At 38.1% G+C, this 17,339-nt stretch overlaps 1 protein-coding gene across 1 annotated transcript in view; it reads right to left on the bottom strand.

Annotated features, from left to right (window-relative positions):
- ALDH1A1 (aldehyde dehydrogenase 1 family member A1) overlaps positions 1 to 11,400 on the bottom strand; it is a 59,513-nt gene extending 48,113 nt beyond the window's left edge. The window contains exon 1 of the mRNA XM_007969499.3: positions 11,272 to 11,400. Within this exon, the coding sequence (XP_007967690.1) occupies positions 11,272 to 11,337 (66 nt within the window). The 5' untranslated portion in view covers positions 11,338 to 11,400. The remainder of the gene's footprint in view (positions 1 to 11,271) is intronic.
- Positions 11,401 to 17,339: the final 5,939 nt, after the last annotated feature.

Genomic DNA, 17,339 nt, shown 5'->3' with positions numbered 1-17,339 from the left:
GAAGAGACTAGATGTGCAAAAATACATATACAGGGGTATGAGAAAGATGGAAGAAGTATCAAGAAACCCTATCACATTACAGAAACAAGATTAATTGAATACAGATGAAGATCATAAAATTCATCATATTCTTTTTTGGTAAAAAACACTAGGCTCTTAGATCAACTTGAGGAAACATAAATTCAGATGAAAGCTCTGATTTGCCCCATGTCTCTTAGAGTGAATCAACACTCTAGCCATCAGAAACACATTTTACAGAATCCCATAATTATTCTTAGAGTGTTTCCATGTATGCCCTTACAGCTTAGTCTTAGTATTTTTCTTCCCAAGGGATGACTGGGAAAGAACTTAATCAACTTGTCCCAAACTCAGCTCACTGTCATCTCTAGCTTTATGCTGCTCTCACCCCAAAGTTCTAAAGCTTGCTCATGCACACTGTCTCCCAGCCCTCTCTCACACACACTTTCCGTCTTCTGTTAACGACATAAATAATCCCTAGGTACCCTTTTGTATCACTTTGTTCTATACAATTATAAAAAAAGCTTCTCCTGTTCTCTTTGCCCCCTACCTCTGCCTAATTAAATGTTAATTTCACCTTGTCATCATAATCTTCCTCAGATTCTATCTACAGTCCTCCTCAGAATACTTTAGTGATCCTCTATTGTCAGACTGCTTAATATGGCACTGGAGGTGGTTAACGATCTTGTCCCAACATGCTTTTCCAGTCTTTTGCTCTACCATTCCCTCAGTTTACCCTTTGTTCCAACCTCATTCTACTGCCTCAAACTCCATGGCGTTTTTTGCAGCATACTGCAGAAAACACACTGTTCTTTAGACTAGAGTTCCACTGTTTTCTTCTATTTTTACTTCAAAATCTAGCTTACTATGTCATCTCATGATTTCACTAGTTGCTCCAATTGAATTTAACCTCCTTTTTCTTCTTTCCAATATAACATATTAGTATCCTACTGATAAATTATTTATGTTCTGCTTTGTGTTAATGTCAGATATCTACATATCAGCCCATGAAATTCCAAACAAAAAGCTAAAGATATTGCAATACCTGCCGTAGACTTTTAAATCAGTCTTTCAAAACCTGCATCAGATTTATTCACTTGCGAATTCTGCCTTCTCTCTGCCTAAAGATTGTATTACCGCCTTAGATTTTGTACCTCTAAACTAAGGGAACACAGATCTCATTCTGGCAGAGATCCAGAATTTCATACTTCTACAATTTAATTTCATTAAAAATGAAATAAAACAGCATACAGAATCAATTACATTTTGCTAGGCCTGTGGTCGGACTTTCTAGTTCTCGCCCGAGTCCTCTTGTCCTTAGGTCTGTGATAATCTGTGGTTTCAAGTTCTCAATAATATGCTCTCAATGTATTATAGCTTATTTTACTCACTTTACATATTTTTTGGTAAAAGAATTATTACAGTAGGTATGTACCATCTAGTTCCATGATCAAAATTTACATCTAAGCTGTACATAAAACTGCCACTTCAGATTAAAGCCAGTGAATGTTTTGTAAATGAGCATTAACCTGAAGTAATAACACGTTTATCTGGCAGCCCGCAGGCAACTGAAGAGATCAGCTGTAGAGGACCCCAAATTACCGGCGCTATTTTGCATTATTCAGTTTTAACCTTTAAGACAGGAGGACACCGTGAGCCCAACTTGTGTATGAACTTGTGCTGACATTTATATAATCATGATTAGTGACTTTTGTTTTATCAGAAAAGTGTTTGTCCAATAATGAGCAAATACTTGAGACATAGTCTGGCAGTTATTGTGGAAAAATGAGAGATGAATTAGCCATGGCCTCTGTTCTCAGGGGCTTATAATGTAAGAGGAGAATGTATTCATATCAAGAGCAGCCAGTACAGAATTAAAGGCTGTGGAGCGAAATGGCCAAAGCAGTGGTGTTGTCAATAAATGGTGTAGAGGGGCATAGGCTGGAAGAATGCTTCTTTGAAGGATGGGACTGGATTGGTGGAAAGAAGGAAAAAAAAAAAAAGTGTAAAGGGAGGGACAAATCTTTGGAGGTTTGTAATGCAGTAAACAGAGCAGCTCCCAACAGAATGGAGTTGCAGTGGACACAAGTCACAGATAAGACCTGACATTGAAAATAAAGTCAATTTGTGGTAGATCCTGATCCCCAGAGAAAGAAGTTTAGGCTCTATTCTGGGTATAAAAAGGGAGAGAGACCAGATCAAATGGATGTTTAGGAATACTGATTTTAAAGTACCCCAAATGGATTAGAAGTAGACCAACCAGAGTTCCAGAAATTAGCCTTGAGAGTAATGTCATAATCCTATCATAAGCTCACAAGGTTTTGAAGGAGAGTGATGTAACAGTGCAGTCTACAAATTATGAATTATGCCATTCTCCCACAAACAGAGGCATTTCAGCATGAAAAGGGAACTTGGCATAGGTAATGTGATGACCTAGATTGTTAGAAGGCCAGGTATTGCCCAGCCTTTTTCTTCCCCTTAGCTACAGATAATTTAATCATAGGACCTACCTCAAATACCTTTTTTTCTCTGTTTTAATTCTAGGAGCTTTACATTTGGCATTTGCCTTCCAGCTAACTGTGTGACCAAATGTTTTTGTATAATCCCTGTTCCCATAGTTATATTTAATGGTTAGACGGAGAAGTCTAGGCTAATGAATGTTTGTTATATTAACTATAAAATTTACGTTAGACTTGTTGAAATGTTCTATAATGGTGGCAATCTTATTTTCCATTGGTTGTTTGCCTTTAGCCAGCTTAGAGGAAAAGAGATGATACTATAAAAGTAAAATATTCTTGGGTTCCATGTAACCATTATTTATTAACTCAATTCCAATTATGAATTTTAGACTTAGGTTACTTTTGAATAATATATATGTAAAGTAGACGTCAACTTTCAGTTTGCAATACTGACTGGAAATTATAAATGCCTATGCATACTCTTGGACTTCAAGTACTTTCTATATGGGGAAGCAATCAATAGAAATGTTGAGGCAACTCAGACATTGATTTTTACACTTTAGATTTTAGATATGCCACATTTTAAGAAATGCATCATTTTACCTTTGATAAACAAGTAGCCATTTCCTGGATTCAATTGGTGTCCAAGAATTAGTCATAATTGTGAAAAAAAAAATCGCCTTTCCAGAGTAAAAGTTATTATGTCTTAATGTATTCTGTATAAAGCTACAGTTCTAAATAAATAAGCATTTTAAATAAATAATATTTCTGGCTTGGACAAAGTTAGATTTGACTCGTGGGCAAAATAAAGCCCTGTTTGCCTTATCTGCTGATGTGAGATTTTGGAGCCTGTGCGCTAAAGTGGAGGGCCCTTGACTCCTTGCAAAAGGTACTCAGAGTGCCTTAAATTAATATTATCTCGGCAGGGCAGCAACTGGGCCAGCAGCTCTAGACTCTGTAAGGGAAGCCAACACTTTCTTGGTGAGAGAGAGATTTTAACAGATCACATTTTCGACGCACAAAGAAATTCTTTTAAGATTTTCCAAAGGAGAGGGAGGGTGATGATAGTCCCCATTTAATGTCATCCATGTGAATTTGCAAACCTGAGAGCTAAGTCACAGCATAGTGCACGGGTGGTGGTGTGAATCTGTGGAGAGTGGTGTGTGCTGTAAATGTGTCAAACTTTTCTCAGCTTAGGAACCTACCAAAGTACTAAAGACTGCTGGCAGTCAGGGAGAATGAGATCGGGGATGAATAATGAGGAGGAGAGACTGAACAAAAGTCAGGTGGAGTGTTAAACATTTAAAAGAATCAAAGCTGGATCTCTGGCAACTGCTTTGCACCCTAACCCCGAGGCAGGAAAGCAAAACATTGAGACTCAAAGTTAGAGAATGTAAAAGGAAATTAAGGAGGAAATAACAAAGGGGAGGAAAATTTTTAACTGCCGTCAAAGGAATGAAAACAAAATGAGAGAATGACCAAAACAAAAAATAGGAGAAATAAAATTTTCCTTTCATTTGTTTTAAATTATAGTCTGACTTTAGTAACATGAGTATATACTCTTTCTTCTTGTTGTTTGCAAAACCCCTTCAGCCTTTTCAATTGTGTCAGGGCAAGAGAAAAGATGACATGGCATTTGTTTTGAGCGACACCATCACTGTGTTCCACAGATGACTACTTGTCAGCAACCTCTGTACATCATATACTTTCTGTATCAGAGAGTTAAGATGTAGAAGCGACAGAAAGTTCTGCCCATTTTTAGCAGTATCAAGACCCAGTAATACAATTGCTTTCATGTAAGCCCTCTTCCTTCTAAAAGAATGCCAAATATAAAGCATAATTCAGTAGTTATTTGTATTCCTTTGACATCTAAAAAAGTATTGATAGAGCAGTGGAAATAGTGAGTGGAAATGGGACCTGGGTTGGGGGAGGGAAGGGTTCAGGCAAAGTTTTCAGAAATGTGAGATTTGTGCAAACTCTTCAGTGAACAAATTTCCATTAGCAATTCAAACATTACAGTGAATCAGGTAGAGATAATATCATAAAACCAAATATTAGCAACACTTCACATCCTTCTCAAGCAATACTTCTACATTTGTGGAAACTTTTGCTATATACATCTGTACACACACACTCACCCAAAACATGTCAGCGTCAGGAAAACCAATATTACAGAAATTTACTTTTCTGATTTATTAGATTTTAAGTAAGGGTTTGTGAAGGAATCCTTGCTCAAATTCTTTTGAACATGGTTCTATGTTGTCACTTACACTTGGTAAACATATAATGTATCCCTTGGCTATAGTTATAATAGTATCATGATAAATCAAACCAAATTGCACCCCAAGCACCACCATCCCAAGCCAGATAATTGCTATTTTCAGGTATCTCCATTTGATGTCTGTATTTCTGAGATTTATTTTATGCTGATTTGCAACATATCGTCCTATAGATTATCCATGCCATTTCGAAGTCATTACCTTTACTTTGGGTTGGTCTTCAAATAAGTTATTTTTCATATTCTCTAAGAGTGTTTCCCTAATTCTGGCAAGTATGTAGTGACAAATTCAATAGGTTAAAGTCCCAATTAAAAAGTTATATAAAGAGTTGTACTGAGAGTCCTTATGAAATGGGGACAATACCCTCTCTTAGGACATGTGTTCTTTAATTTAGAATTGTTAATTCCGTTTTCTTACAGTCAGGCAGGTGCCAGAAAACAGAACAACCAGCCAAGACAGCAGTCCTCAGAGATGAGCTAAGATACTGCATTCTAAATATTAGTAAATGATTATCTACCACCACTAAAATCAATGATTGGTTTTGTCAGTGGTTTGAGGCCATGATCCTGTTTCTGCTTAGCTCTGGCACTTTCTGAAAGGAAAGTTTCTGATGCGGCTGAGTGTGAGTTTCTGGGAGGAACTGGAAGCTCTATCCTGAAGTAACTGGAAGGTCATTGCTACATTGAAGTTATAAGGCTCACTCACTTAAAACTTTTAGACCCTTGCTACTGGTCAACAGGCATTTTGGTAGCATCAGCAAAAGCTGAAAGACTTTTAAGAATACAGAATCTCAGACTTCAGCCCAGATCTATTCTTTCAATCAGAGTAAGGAACGAATGATAAAAATGCAGTGATAGGTGTGAAAGCAGTTGTTAGGGCTAATTGGGAAAGGGGGATAATACCCTCTTCTCCTAGGATATGTGTTATTTACTTCAGATTTCTTTCTTGATTAGGTTTTCTTGAGTGAGATTCTAGTACTACTGGTTTTGATATTTAAGGAAAAAAGGATATCATGTGAGAAAGCATCAGATCCAAGATAAAAAGATTCAGAATCCAGTTTATTCTGCTTTTGCATTTTAAGAGCTATGTGACCTTAAGTCAGTCAAGATCTCTGAGCTCAGTCTCCTCAGTTTTGAAATGGGACTCTGCTAACATCTTTCCTAGCTCTTCCCAGTGGTTAACGATGAGCCTCAAATGAGAAAAATATATGAAATCAGTTTTGAACTGTGATAAGCAATATAAATATAACTTACATTAGCAACAGAATGATATAATTCTAGGAGTCATCTTGGGAAAGAGAATCAGGGAAAGGACCAAGTAGTTAATAAGTGCCAGCCACGTTCCACAGATTACCTCACTGAATTCTCACAGCCACTTCCCAAGGTAGTCATTCTCCTTCCCAGTTCACAGAGGAACTGAAGCTCCAGGGGATGAGAAGCTTGGCCAAGGTCATATAATTAAATACATAGAACAGCTGGAAATTGAAGCCAGGTTTAGCTTGTTCTATCACTGCACCTTGCAGCCAATCAGCTATTTTTTCACCTGCTTCCAAGCCCAAAGCAAACAAAATATTGCTTCAGTTAGAAGGAAGTTAAAAACATTTCCCAAGTGAAAGCGGCATCACAGCACAATCAGCTTTGCCTTGAACATAAGTCCTTTCCTGTTTTAAGCACCTCTCAGTGATTTCCCTCAAAATCTGCCAGCCAATCTGGCCCCAGCCTGTATTTCAGTTTCATCTCATCCATTCTCTCCCTTATTCACTTTACTCCAGCCAGATTAGCCTTTGGACAGTTCTTTGAGCATAACACACTCTTGTCCTTAGGGTCTTTGTATGTGGTATGACCTCCAGATCTTTGTTCTTCCCCAGTCTTGGCCACCTTATTCTCTACATCCCTCAGGCTTACCTTTAAAGCACCTTTCTTAAAGACTCTCGTCCTAAAAAATCCTCATCAAAAACTCTTCTCCTCATATTCTTTCAGCTTTCAGTTATTTTGCTTTAGACACTTATCATAATTTCTGATTAAAGTATTCTTATTTTCTGCCCCACACTATTCCACACACCTTCCAGGAATAGAAGCTCCATGAGACATGAACCATATTAGCTCTCTTAGATCATGAGAACTAGCATAGGGCACTCGTTCAAGGCCTTGTTAAATAAGAGGAAGGGAAATATGGTAGAAAAGAAAAGCAAAAGGGAGAAACAAGCAAAGGGGACAAAGGAGGTATTTGGAAGTTCATGTAGCTGAATTTGTTTGTTGTAAGAATTTAAAGAGATACACTTTGGGAGGCCAAGACGGGCGGATCACGAGGTCAGGAGATCGAGACCATCCTGGCTAACATGGTGAAACCCCGTCTCTACTAAAAAAATACGAAAAACTAGCCGGGCGTAGTGGTGGGCGCCTGTAGTCCCAGCTACTCAGGAGGCTGAGGCAGGAGAATGGCGTAAACCTGGGAGGCGGAGCTTGCAGTGAGCTGAGATCTGGCCACTGCACTCCACCCTGGGCGACAGAGCAAGACTCCGTCTCAAAAAAAAAAAAAAAAAGGATTTAAAGAGATAATCATGGGGGAAAAAAAGCACTTCAAATCATGCCTGGAACATATTATTCAATGATTCATAACTCTTCTCCATTGAAAATATCTCTTTAACCCAGAAGGGTTAAGCAAACCAGCAATCTAGGAAAGCAATCTCCTACTCTAACCAAAAATGGATTCCATAGGAGTTGAAGAAATGTAGTTCACAGAGACATTTCACATCCACATCAAAGTCCTCTGCCTCATAGCCTCTCCCAGCCCAAACGTCACATTTTCAATCAAAGCAGAAAACCGATTTCCTTCCAATTTTCCCTATTGTTCTCTTTTTCTAAGTTGGCTGCAAACTTTCTCCTGTTGGCCTGGGAGCAGCCGAACAGCAGCTGGAAAGGCCATGGTAATCAGCAATGGGCAAATGAAAGTCAGGATAAAGAAGGATACAAGAGGATTCTGGCAAGTCAGTGTCCCAGAGTAGTGGAATTGACCTTAGACAAGTCACTTGCTAGCGTGAAAGCTCAAACTGCCAGCACTGGCAGTGTAGCTTTGTCACTTACTTGCTGTGTAACTTTAGTAAGTTACGTAGCTGCTCTGTTCCTCAGTTCCCTCAACTGTGAAACAGGAATAGTAACCTCCTCATAGGGTTATTATGAGGATTAAATAAAATCATTGTCAAGAACTTAAACAGTCATGGCAGAGTAAGCACAATAAATTTTACCTATAGTTATTTATTTTGTGTGTGTGTGTGTGTGTGTGTATGTATGTAGGTGTAAAATGTCATTAGCCGATAAAGATCTTTTGTAGCATGAACAAACTATGGTTTAATGAGTTAAGCTCACTAATTAAGTTAAACATTTTGGGGTTTGAATTCTGTCTGAGAATGCTTGTCTTCTTGAATTTCCTATTTCCTTTTTACTAAAAAAAAGAAAAAGAAAAAAAAAAGGTAAAACAACAGTATTGAGAAGGGAGAATGGCAAACAAAGTTACCAAATCCTGTAAGAGAAAATTTTTGATCCCTGAAATCTTGGAAAACCCTTGGAACTTTACTCTGATGCAATCTTTGTCAGATGGTACATGACTGTATAAAAAAGAGTGACAGAAAAGCTAGGAGAAGACATGAGGAATGTTTGTGGGAAACAGGTCTAGGAAAGGTTGGGTAAAAGAGAAAATTCTGGAAACACTGGAAAGGATTCAGAAAAATAGGACTAGGATCACTAACGTTAAATCATTTCCCATGTGCCAGGCATTATTTCAAGGGCTTTTTATGCATTAAGTTCATTTAATACTTTCATCCACCTTAGAAAATAGGTGCCTTTATCATCCTCATTTTAAACATAAGAAAACCGAGGCAGAGACAGGTAATGTAGCTTGCCCAATGACCACATAACTTTCAAAGAAGCTCTTCATTTAAAGGCTAAATACAATGGAAAATGTGGGGTTCATTTAGAGTTGGAAAGAGGAGTAATGAGGATAAGGATGGGATATGAGTTCATATGAGTGAATTTATAAGGATGTTTTTGGAGGTTTTAAATTCCGAAAGCTTTTGTATAATTTTAGAAAGCATTTCTTAAACTCTAATCTCTCTTTAATCTACCCCAACAAAGAAATAATCAGACTGTACTAGAAAATAAGTCATAAAAAGATATGCATCAATAAATTCTTTTGTTTGGGTGAAAAGCAGTCCAAAGCTTGAGAGCATGTAGCTTTTCTATCGTAGTTGTAATTTTTTTTTTTTGTTACTCAACCCTCTCTGTTCTCTCCAACTTGTCCTAACAACCAATATACTTCTAGCTATAATAATAATAATAATAATAAAAAGGACAGAAAAATAACACAAGACTTTAGGGGCTGGTAATAGAAGATAATTCCTCAGACACTATAAACTCCTTGCTTACTTGGTTTGTAACCAGGGAACTTATTATAGTTAATAACCATCATTTTTTTTTTTTAACTCCTCTTGCAAGTGCAAATTCAATCCAATTCTTCACTGGGACATAGTAAAAAAAAATGCAAAGGCATTTGAAAAAGCTCACCCATTTAGATTTAATTACATACATAACTGGTGTCCTCCCAAGTGTGAAAATGCTATAACCAATAAATCAAACAATAAAATCCTATCTGAGCAGAACAGATTTATATAGAAGATGCATGAGAAATCAAAATTCACTGACTTTTTTGGGGTATTTTTACCCAGAAAAATTCTTAAACACAGAGCAAAACGCCTGCTCTTTGAGCCTTGCCTTCTTTTGGACACTTAGGTCAGTCATTTTCCCTAGAGGGGAGTTGTTGCACAGTGACTTCGAAGTGAATAGGTTTCAATCTCAAAATCATCTCTCTGTGTTAGGGGATCATTAGGTCTGTGCTTGTATGTTAGATTTTGAGGACCATCTCATTTGTCTAGTACCGCTTCTTACATGCTTAGTTAATGACGACTAAGTGAAGCTTAATTCAGCAGGAAGGTTATTTACATTAGAGCTTCCTTGAAATACACACACAAGGAAGGCTTTGCAAACTTCTGCAAAGCCAAAGGAGTGGGGAGACAGGGGCATCCAGACTACTAAAATATCCTCCTAGGTAGTAGCATTAAAAAAACAAATCCCATTAATAATAGTAATAGAATAATCTAAGCATTGCCAACAATTTTGAGCTGCATGAAGTGTATTTTTAAATGTACGTACTTTCAATGGAAATTTCTTGTGAATGACAAACTTGGAATAAGAAAATGAGGGAGACTGGACTCTTGCAATCTTTTGGGCATACCTTTGCCAAATGTAAATTGTTTGAGGGTATGGATTTACTGCATTTTTCATGCTACCATTTGTAGTCAAATTAAATGGAAAAATCTTTCCCCTTTAATAAAACCTCGTGACAATAATACCTTAAAATACACTTCATAGCTGCTGGTCAACCATGTTAAAGGCACAATCTCATCTCTGCTGCTACTTTCCTGAGGAAAAGAGCCAATCAGCTGAGCAACTTCCTCATTCGTTGTGCTTTATGAAAATGAAAATGCAACAGACTTTAGGATTTCAAAGCCATCCATGGTTACAAGTAGAGGGAGACTTTTACTTTATCATTAAATTAGAATGCCCTTTGTTTTTCTGTTGGCTCATTCAGACAGCAAAATGGCTCTCCCTTGAGTTGCAGGAGTTAATTTCTTACCATACTTTCTGCATCATTCCGTAAAGATAACTTGAAGGAATTTTGGTTAGACCGTGTTTTATTCATTTGTTTGTTTTGGAGTTCTAGGATCTGACAGGAAAGCAGTGTGAAACACGCAAAGTTCAGAGTTACTCTCAGAACGACTCAAGCAGGATCCATTTCCTAGTTCCCCCCAGCTGCGGATTTTAAAGTCTGGATCTAGCTCCTGCTCTTGTTTCTCTAAATATTTATCAGTTAACAATTACACATCTGCTCCAATGGCAACAAACTTGACGGAAGAAATAATGCTTTTCTCCCCTCCCCGCAACATGCAAAATAATGCAAATCCATCTGAAGATTTTTGAACCCAATTATCAGACTTCAGTCCCCCTATGTTAACACTCATTTTATTAAACATACTGGAAAGTTATGCTATTTCAGTATGCTCTCTTTCTCCTTGTTTGCTTCTATTGTTCCTACTCATTTGTTCTTTCCAGTAAGCTTCTCTAGAGAGTATTTTGCTATCTTATCATACATGCCGGCTATAGTGAAGTTAATAGAACTGCTTAGTAAAGTCCTCTGAATCCTGGTATAAGAATCCTTTCACACAGAAGAGAATTCCTTTCGCTTGGAAATATTTTAAGAAATAAATTTATGAAAGATTGTCTGATATGATTTAGATCATATTTGATCAGGACACTAAACTGAGACCTGTATTTTGCATGCCTTTTATTTTTATATTTGCAAAGGGCTCTTTACATAAGTTTACTTAAATTGACCTTTAATGCTTTACATAAATGTAGTTTTTGCACACCCAAGTTAAAGCAGAAAATAGAAGTTTTACTCACCTTAGTATATTGAATCTTCAAATCGGTGAGTAGGACAGGTAAGTCTGGCTTGCCTGAGGATGACATTTCTGATTCGGCTCCTGGAACACAGGTGACTGGCTCAGCAATTTGGTTCTGATAGAGCACTTGGCTTTATTTGTTCCTTTTTTATCTGCACGGGCTAAAGTTTATTTGCATACTCGGATACGATTGGATGAACAAACTCAGAGCAAAAAAAAGAAAACGACACTACTTATTTGTAACACCTAGGGCAGGAAGCCTTTGACTTTAAACTTAAATCCTTAAGAAACCAGTGCTCCAGCATCGAAGTTGCACCTGGAGACAGTGCACTATTTGCAGATGAATTAATTTACAAAGCCGAAACCTGTGATAAGTGTATGCAGCAGCTGCTCTGGCCACTAAGGCCAGTTATTATTTTTTTGACTTTTCATGCTTTTTAATGCTACTATGTAACTTTCTGTTCTCTGACAGACTTGGAAACAGAGAATCTGAGGATTGAAAAGAGTCTAAAAGGGCACTTGTTCTCAGTAGAAACTGATGAGGAGAGAACCCTGGCCAGGTGTCTTCAGGACAAGGCTTTCAGGAAATCAGTCCATCTCCCAGAAAATCGGGGGTGCTGTCTGGGGAAGAAAGGCCCTTTATCTACACCCTACCCTAAGTTAGTTTTAAAATATCCTAACAGTCACGTGTATTTTCAGTGCTGGGTAAGTCGACCTACTGTGATCTCAGAAGCCCTAAATTATCTTTATTTTCTATATGTGAACAGAAAAGCCAGCAGGACTTTTAGGCAATTCGGAACACACTGTCACACACAATCACAGTTAGAAATAGGGCAATATCATCTACTAAAACTCATTTAAAATGAAAGTAATCCTGGTTTTGGAAGTTGTCTGTATTTATCAATAGAGGCAGTGTACAAAGACTAAATTTAAGCAGGACTTCCAAACAATTCAAGTTCTTAAATTAATGTTTAGCTGAAGGACAATTTTTTAAACAGCATTACTCCCATTTTAAGTACAATACTTTATTGTATTGTAGCTCTAGCAAACGTTACAATAGGAACAAGATAAAATACTTTGGATGCTCTGATTATGAGGAATTAACCAATTTTTTTTCTAGTGAAACTTGCCAATTCTCCTGAATATGGGACTTGCATAGGGAAACTAACAATTTCTGAATTGTTTGCCCAAATCACATGCAGCACTTGTTTCCGCTTCTACCCTCATTTCATATCCCCATTTTAGAGACATAGAGAGGGTGAGTAGCTTAGTTATGGTCACAGATCTATTAGTGCAGAACCAGAATTTCATTTCAGGCCAGTCTGACTTCCAAACCTGGGCTCTTATTTCTGTTTATTATTTCTGCCCTCTTCTCCACAAGAGAACTCCTACATTGGTTCAAGCATCAACTGCTTTGGTTTTCTCAGTGAATAGTCACCCTTACAGGCATTTAAACATAACTTTGTATTCATCTAAGACAAGGGTTTGCAAACTTTTTCTGTAAATATTTTCAGCCTCTGGGCTGGATGGTTTCTGATATAATTTACTTGACTCTACTTAAAAGAAACTCTAGATGATAGGTAAATTAATGGGTGTAGTTGTTTTCCTGTAGAATTTTATTTAAAAAGATGGGAGGCAGGCCATATTTGGTGCATGGGCCAACTCCCTAGATTCTAAGGCAATATCATTCCCAATGCCTTTGACTCCCCCGTGTCTCATGCTTGAAGACCAGATAGAAACTTCTGTGTTCTTTCAACATTTCTCTTTCTATTTCTTTCTTTTTGGAAAGTCTAATTGTTTTCTCTCTCAAAAATGTGTTTTCAGTTAAATGCACAATTACACAACAGCTGTTACATAACTCGAGCGTGGCGCTCTGGCCATGCCCAAACAGCTGTGTTTTGCTGCTTTCTTCTCCCAGAGTCACAGTTGTTTGTGGATTCAAATACTGGTTTATTTGATGTCCAGGCGATGAAAGCTTAAGGCTTCATAACATAGTTGGCTTGTCATCTCACTTCTTATATGATCATTCTCAATTGTATTTTACTGGATAATTATGTAAGAACAGTCCCTTTATACCAGGCATTCCTGAATGTAGGCAAAAGGAGTTGCTTTGGAGACAGGTTACCACACCTGCCCGTTTAATTTCAGCAAATATTTACTAAGTATCATTTACGCATCCATAATTCTTCAGCCCTAACTTCACTTAAGCAGATCTTTTCTGCCTAGAAACCACAGGGCCTGAGACCTCTATTTTTGAGGTAAGCATTATCCTGCCCTGAGAGCTTATTTTGTAGAACAGCATATTTCTGGGAATGGCTGCATATGAGGAAAAGATTTCATCAGACTACTATCGCTTACAGAGGAAATAATGGCTTTTGTGAGAACCTAGGGACCAAGGTTGCACATTTTAGGACTGGACCCAGGATTGTACAATTTTATGGTATGCCAGGACTATGCAGCAGAGAAGGAGCTGGCCCTTTAACTTGAGAGTGATTGACAAAGGATGTTTAATCTTCTTTTTCCTCCTTATGAACACACTAAATCACACACACACACACAGTCATGCACGCACATACAGAGAGAGAAGCAAGAAACGTAAGAGGATAGTTTATTCATCTCTTGAATTTGACTTCTCCAGCCATTTGTGAAAGCTTTCATTATACCAAGAAACATATAGATTATGACTTCAACCATTCTTGAAACTACTGTTTAATTTTACAACAAACATCTCCAGAACTCCGTCCAATCCTTAGTTCCTGAAAAGATAAAAGGAACCTAATCTGCCACCCAGTACTTAAAATAAAAAAAAAATGTTGAAAAAAGTCATATGATGAATTAAAAATAGCTTCTGCAATGGACTGAATGTTTTTTGTTCAGTCACAATGCACATGTTGGAATCCTAACCCCCAATGTGATGGTATTAGGAGATGGAGCCTTTGGGAGGTGTATTAGTCCATTCCCATGCTACTAATAAAGACATACCTGAGACTGGGTAACTTATAAAGGAAAGAGGTTTAATTGACTCACAGTTCAGCATGGCTGGGAAGGCCTTAGGAAACTTACAATCATGGTGGAAGGGGAAGCAAACACATCATTCTTCACATGGTGGCAGCAAGGAGAAGTGCTCAGCAAAAGGGGGAAAACCCCCGTATCAAACCATCAGATCTCATGAGAATTCATTTATTATCATGAGAACAGGATGAGGGTAACACCCTCCATGATTAAGTTACCTCCCACTGGATCCCTCCCATGACATGTGGGGATTATGGGAACCACAATTCAAGGTGAGATTTGGGTGGGGACACAGAGCCAAACCATATTAGGAGGTAATGAGGTTATGAGGGTAGGACCCTCATGAATGGGATCAGTGCTTTCATAAAAGGGACTCCACAGAGATCTCTTGCTTTTTCTGCCATGTGAGGATGCAATGAGACATTGGCAGTCTGTAACTCAGAAGAGAGCTTTCACCAGAACTCAACTATGTTGGCACCTTAATTTCAGACTTCAAGCTTCCAGAACTGTAAGAAATTAATGCCTGTTGCTTGTATGCCACTCAGTCTATGGCATTTTTGTTATAGCAGCCCGAATCAACTAAGACAGCTTCTTTTCATATTTCCTGATTTCAAAATCCTAGAACCATTTGTTGAAGGTGAACCTCTCCTACTCCAGTTACATGACCACTCCTCTAACTATTCTCTGTTGCCTTAGCATGTCTGCATGTGTCTGCCTGTTGGTAAACCTAGCAAGAAATCTATCCCTATGCTTTTGATTACTACATTTTTATCAGATACCACCTTGCTCTTATGCTTATTTGAGCTTTAATAATTTGGGAAAAGTGGAATTTGTATGTAGTGAGAGAGTCTGTACTTAGCTGGCAAGTTGATGTTAAAAAATGGAAGTGGAAGGTAGAATTCAAGTATACAAACACATGTATTTGTTGGCTAATTCCTGTTCACATGCCATTCTTCTCCAATTAGAAAAATTTCTTCACCTCTGATTTCTCCTGCTCCTTCCATATCCTTTCATTGTTCTTCTCTTTGGCTTGTGTTACTGAGATAGGATAGATGACCGTCTTATCTGGTCTAACCAGGACACTAACTGATTAGTAAGGTCACTAAAAGAAACAGTACATTAAAGCCTCTGTAAGATAATTATTTGAGTTTAAATATGTTTTTGCTAAACCTTATGGGTTGAGGCCATTTCTTGGAACTGGATTTGCTGCTTGGAATTTGAAATAATCTTGCATAAATAGTGCTCATAGTGTTTTGTCTACAGTTTCCAGTTTGTTTCCTTAATGTGTAGAAAGAAAGACATGAAAGACATCAATGAGTCAAACAAAATGTAGACTACTTTGAGATTTCTACAATTTTTTCTCTTTTTTTTTTTTTAACAATTCTTATGCAGATTATCCAACCATGTGTTTAGAAATTTGATGATATTGTTTGTAATGTATTCAGTTTAGTTTTCATATAAATAACTTTTCTTACCACGCCTGCCCTGGCAATGAATCAATATTTGAAGTAAGATGCTTTGCTGCTGACTCTGAAGCTGTTGAAGGGGACCAGAAGACAAAGAATTAAAGAATAAAGCTCTATAAACTGGAAAAGAGAAGACAATGAATTCTTTCCTAGAATCTCTGGAGCGAGCCTGACATATCCACTCCTTTGATATTGGCCAGTGAAACTGATTTCAGATCTCTGGCTTCTAAAAGTGTTGTTTTAAACCATCAAGTTTATAATTGTTAAAGCAGCCATTGGAAACTAATGCACTAATCAATAAAAGTTCAAGTTCATAGATGTCAAAATGTATATGTTGTCATTGACCATGCGCCAGTCATTCTTCGTGTCATTCAGGTTTATTGTTACTATCTAAATATTCTCATTTAAATAAAGGTAAGCTTTCTATCTGTACCTTACAATGAAAAACTCATCAGGTGTTTTATATATATTTTATATATATATGTATGTGTGTGTATATATATGTATATATACACAGAAAGATGGGAAAGAGGTTTATTTGGCTCATGTTTCTATGGGCTGTACAAGCATGGCACCAACACCTGTTCAGCTTCTGGTGAAGCCTCAGGAAGCTTTTACTCATGGCAGAAAGCAAAGGGGGAGCATATATGTCACATGAGAGACACGGAGCAAGAGAGAGGGGAAACTGTCAGGCTCTTACATAACCAGCTATCCTATAAATTTATTATCATGGGGAGGGCATCAAGTCATTCATGAGGGATCCACCTGCATGACACAAACACCTCCCACTGGGTCCCACCTTCAGCACTGGAGATCACATTTCAACATAAGATTTGTAGAGGAAAAACATCCAAACTATGTTACTCTGCCTCAGGTCCCCCAAATTTCATGTCCTTCTCACATGGCAAAATACATCATTCTTTTCCAATAGTCCTCCAAAATCCTAGCCTGTTCCAGCATCAACTCAAAAGTTCAAAGTCTCAAGTCTCATCTGAGACTCAAGGCAAACTCCTTTTACCTGTGAGTCTATAAAATAAAAAACAAGTTATTTACTTCCAATATACAATGATAGTACAGGCACTTGGTAAACATTCCCATTCCAAAAGGGAGAAATTGGCCAAAAGAAAGGGGCAACAGGACCTACACAAGTTCAAAATCCATCAGGGTAGTCGTTAAACCTTAAAGCTCCAACTTAATCCTTGACTCCATGCTCTGCATTCTGTGTGGGGAATGTGGTCCTGAGGCCTCTGGTAGTCCTGTCCCTGTGGCTTTGCTGAACACAACCCACATGGCTGTTCACAAGGGCTAGAGGTGAATGCCTGCAGCATTTCCAGGCTCAGAGTACAGGCTGCCAGTGGCACTCCCATTCTGGGCCTGGAGGGCGGTGGCCCCATTCCCACAGCTCCACTAGGCAATGCCCTGGTGAGGACTCTGTGTTTGGGGTTCTAACCTCACACTTCCACTTAGCACTGCTCTAGTAGAAGTCCTCTGTGGCGCTCTGCCCCTGCAGCACGTTCCTGCCTGGGCACCAGTCTGAATACCTGCAGACTTCACATTACGTGGAAGCTGCCAAGCCTTATGACTTTCATCC

The sequence above is a fragment of the Chlorocebus sabaeus genome, chromosome 12, assembly GCF_047675955.1.
Source record: "Chlorocebus sabaeus isolate Y175 chromosome 12, mChlSab1.0.hap1, whole genome shotgun sequence".
NCBI lineage: Eukaryota > Metazoa > Chordata > Mammalia > Primates > Cercopithecidae > Chlorocebus > Chlorocebus sabaeus.
The sequence above is the reverse complement of the archived record's forward strand: the minus strand, read 5'-3'. Positions and strand labels throughout refer to the sequence as shown.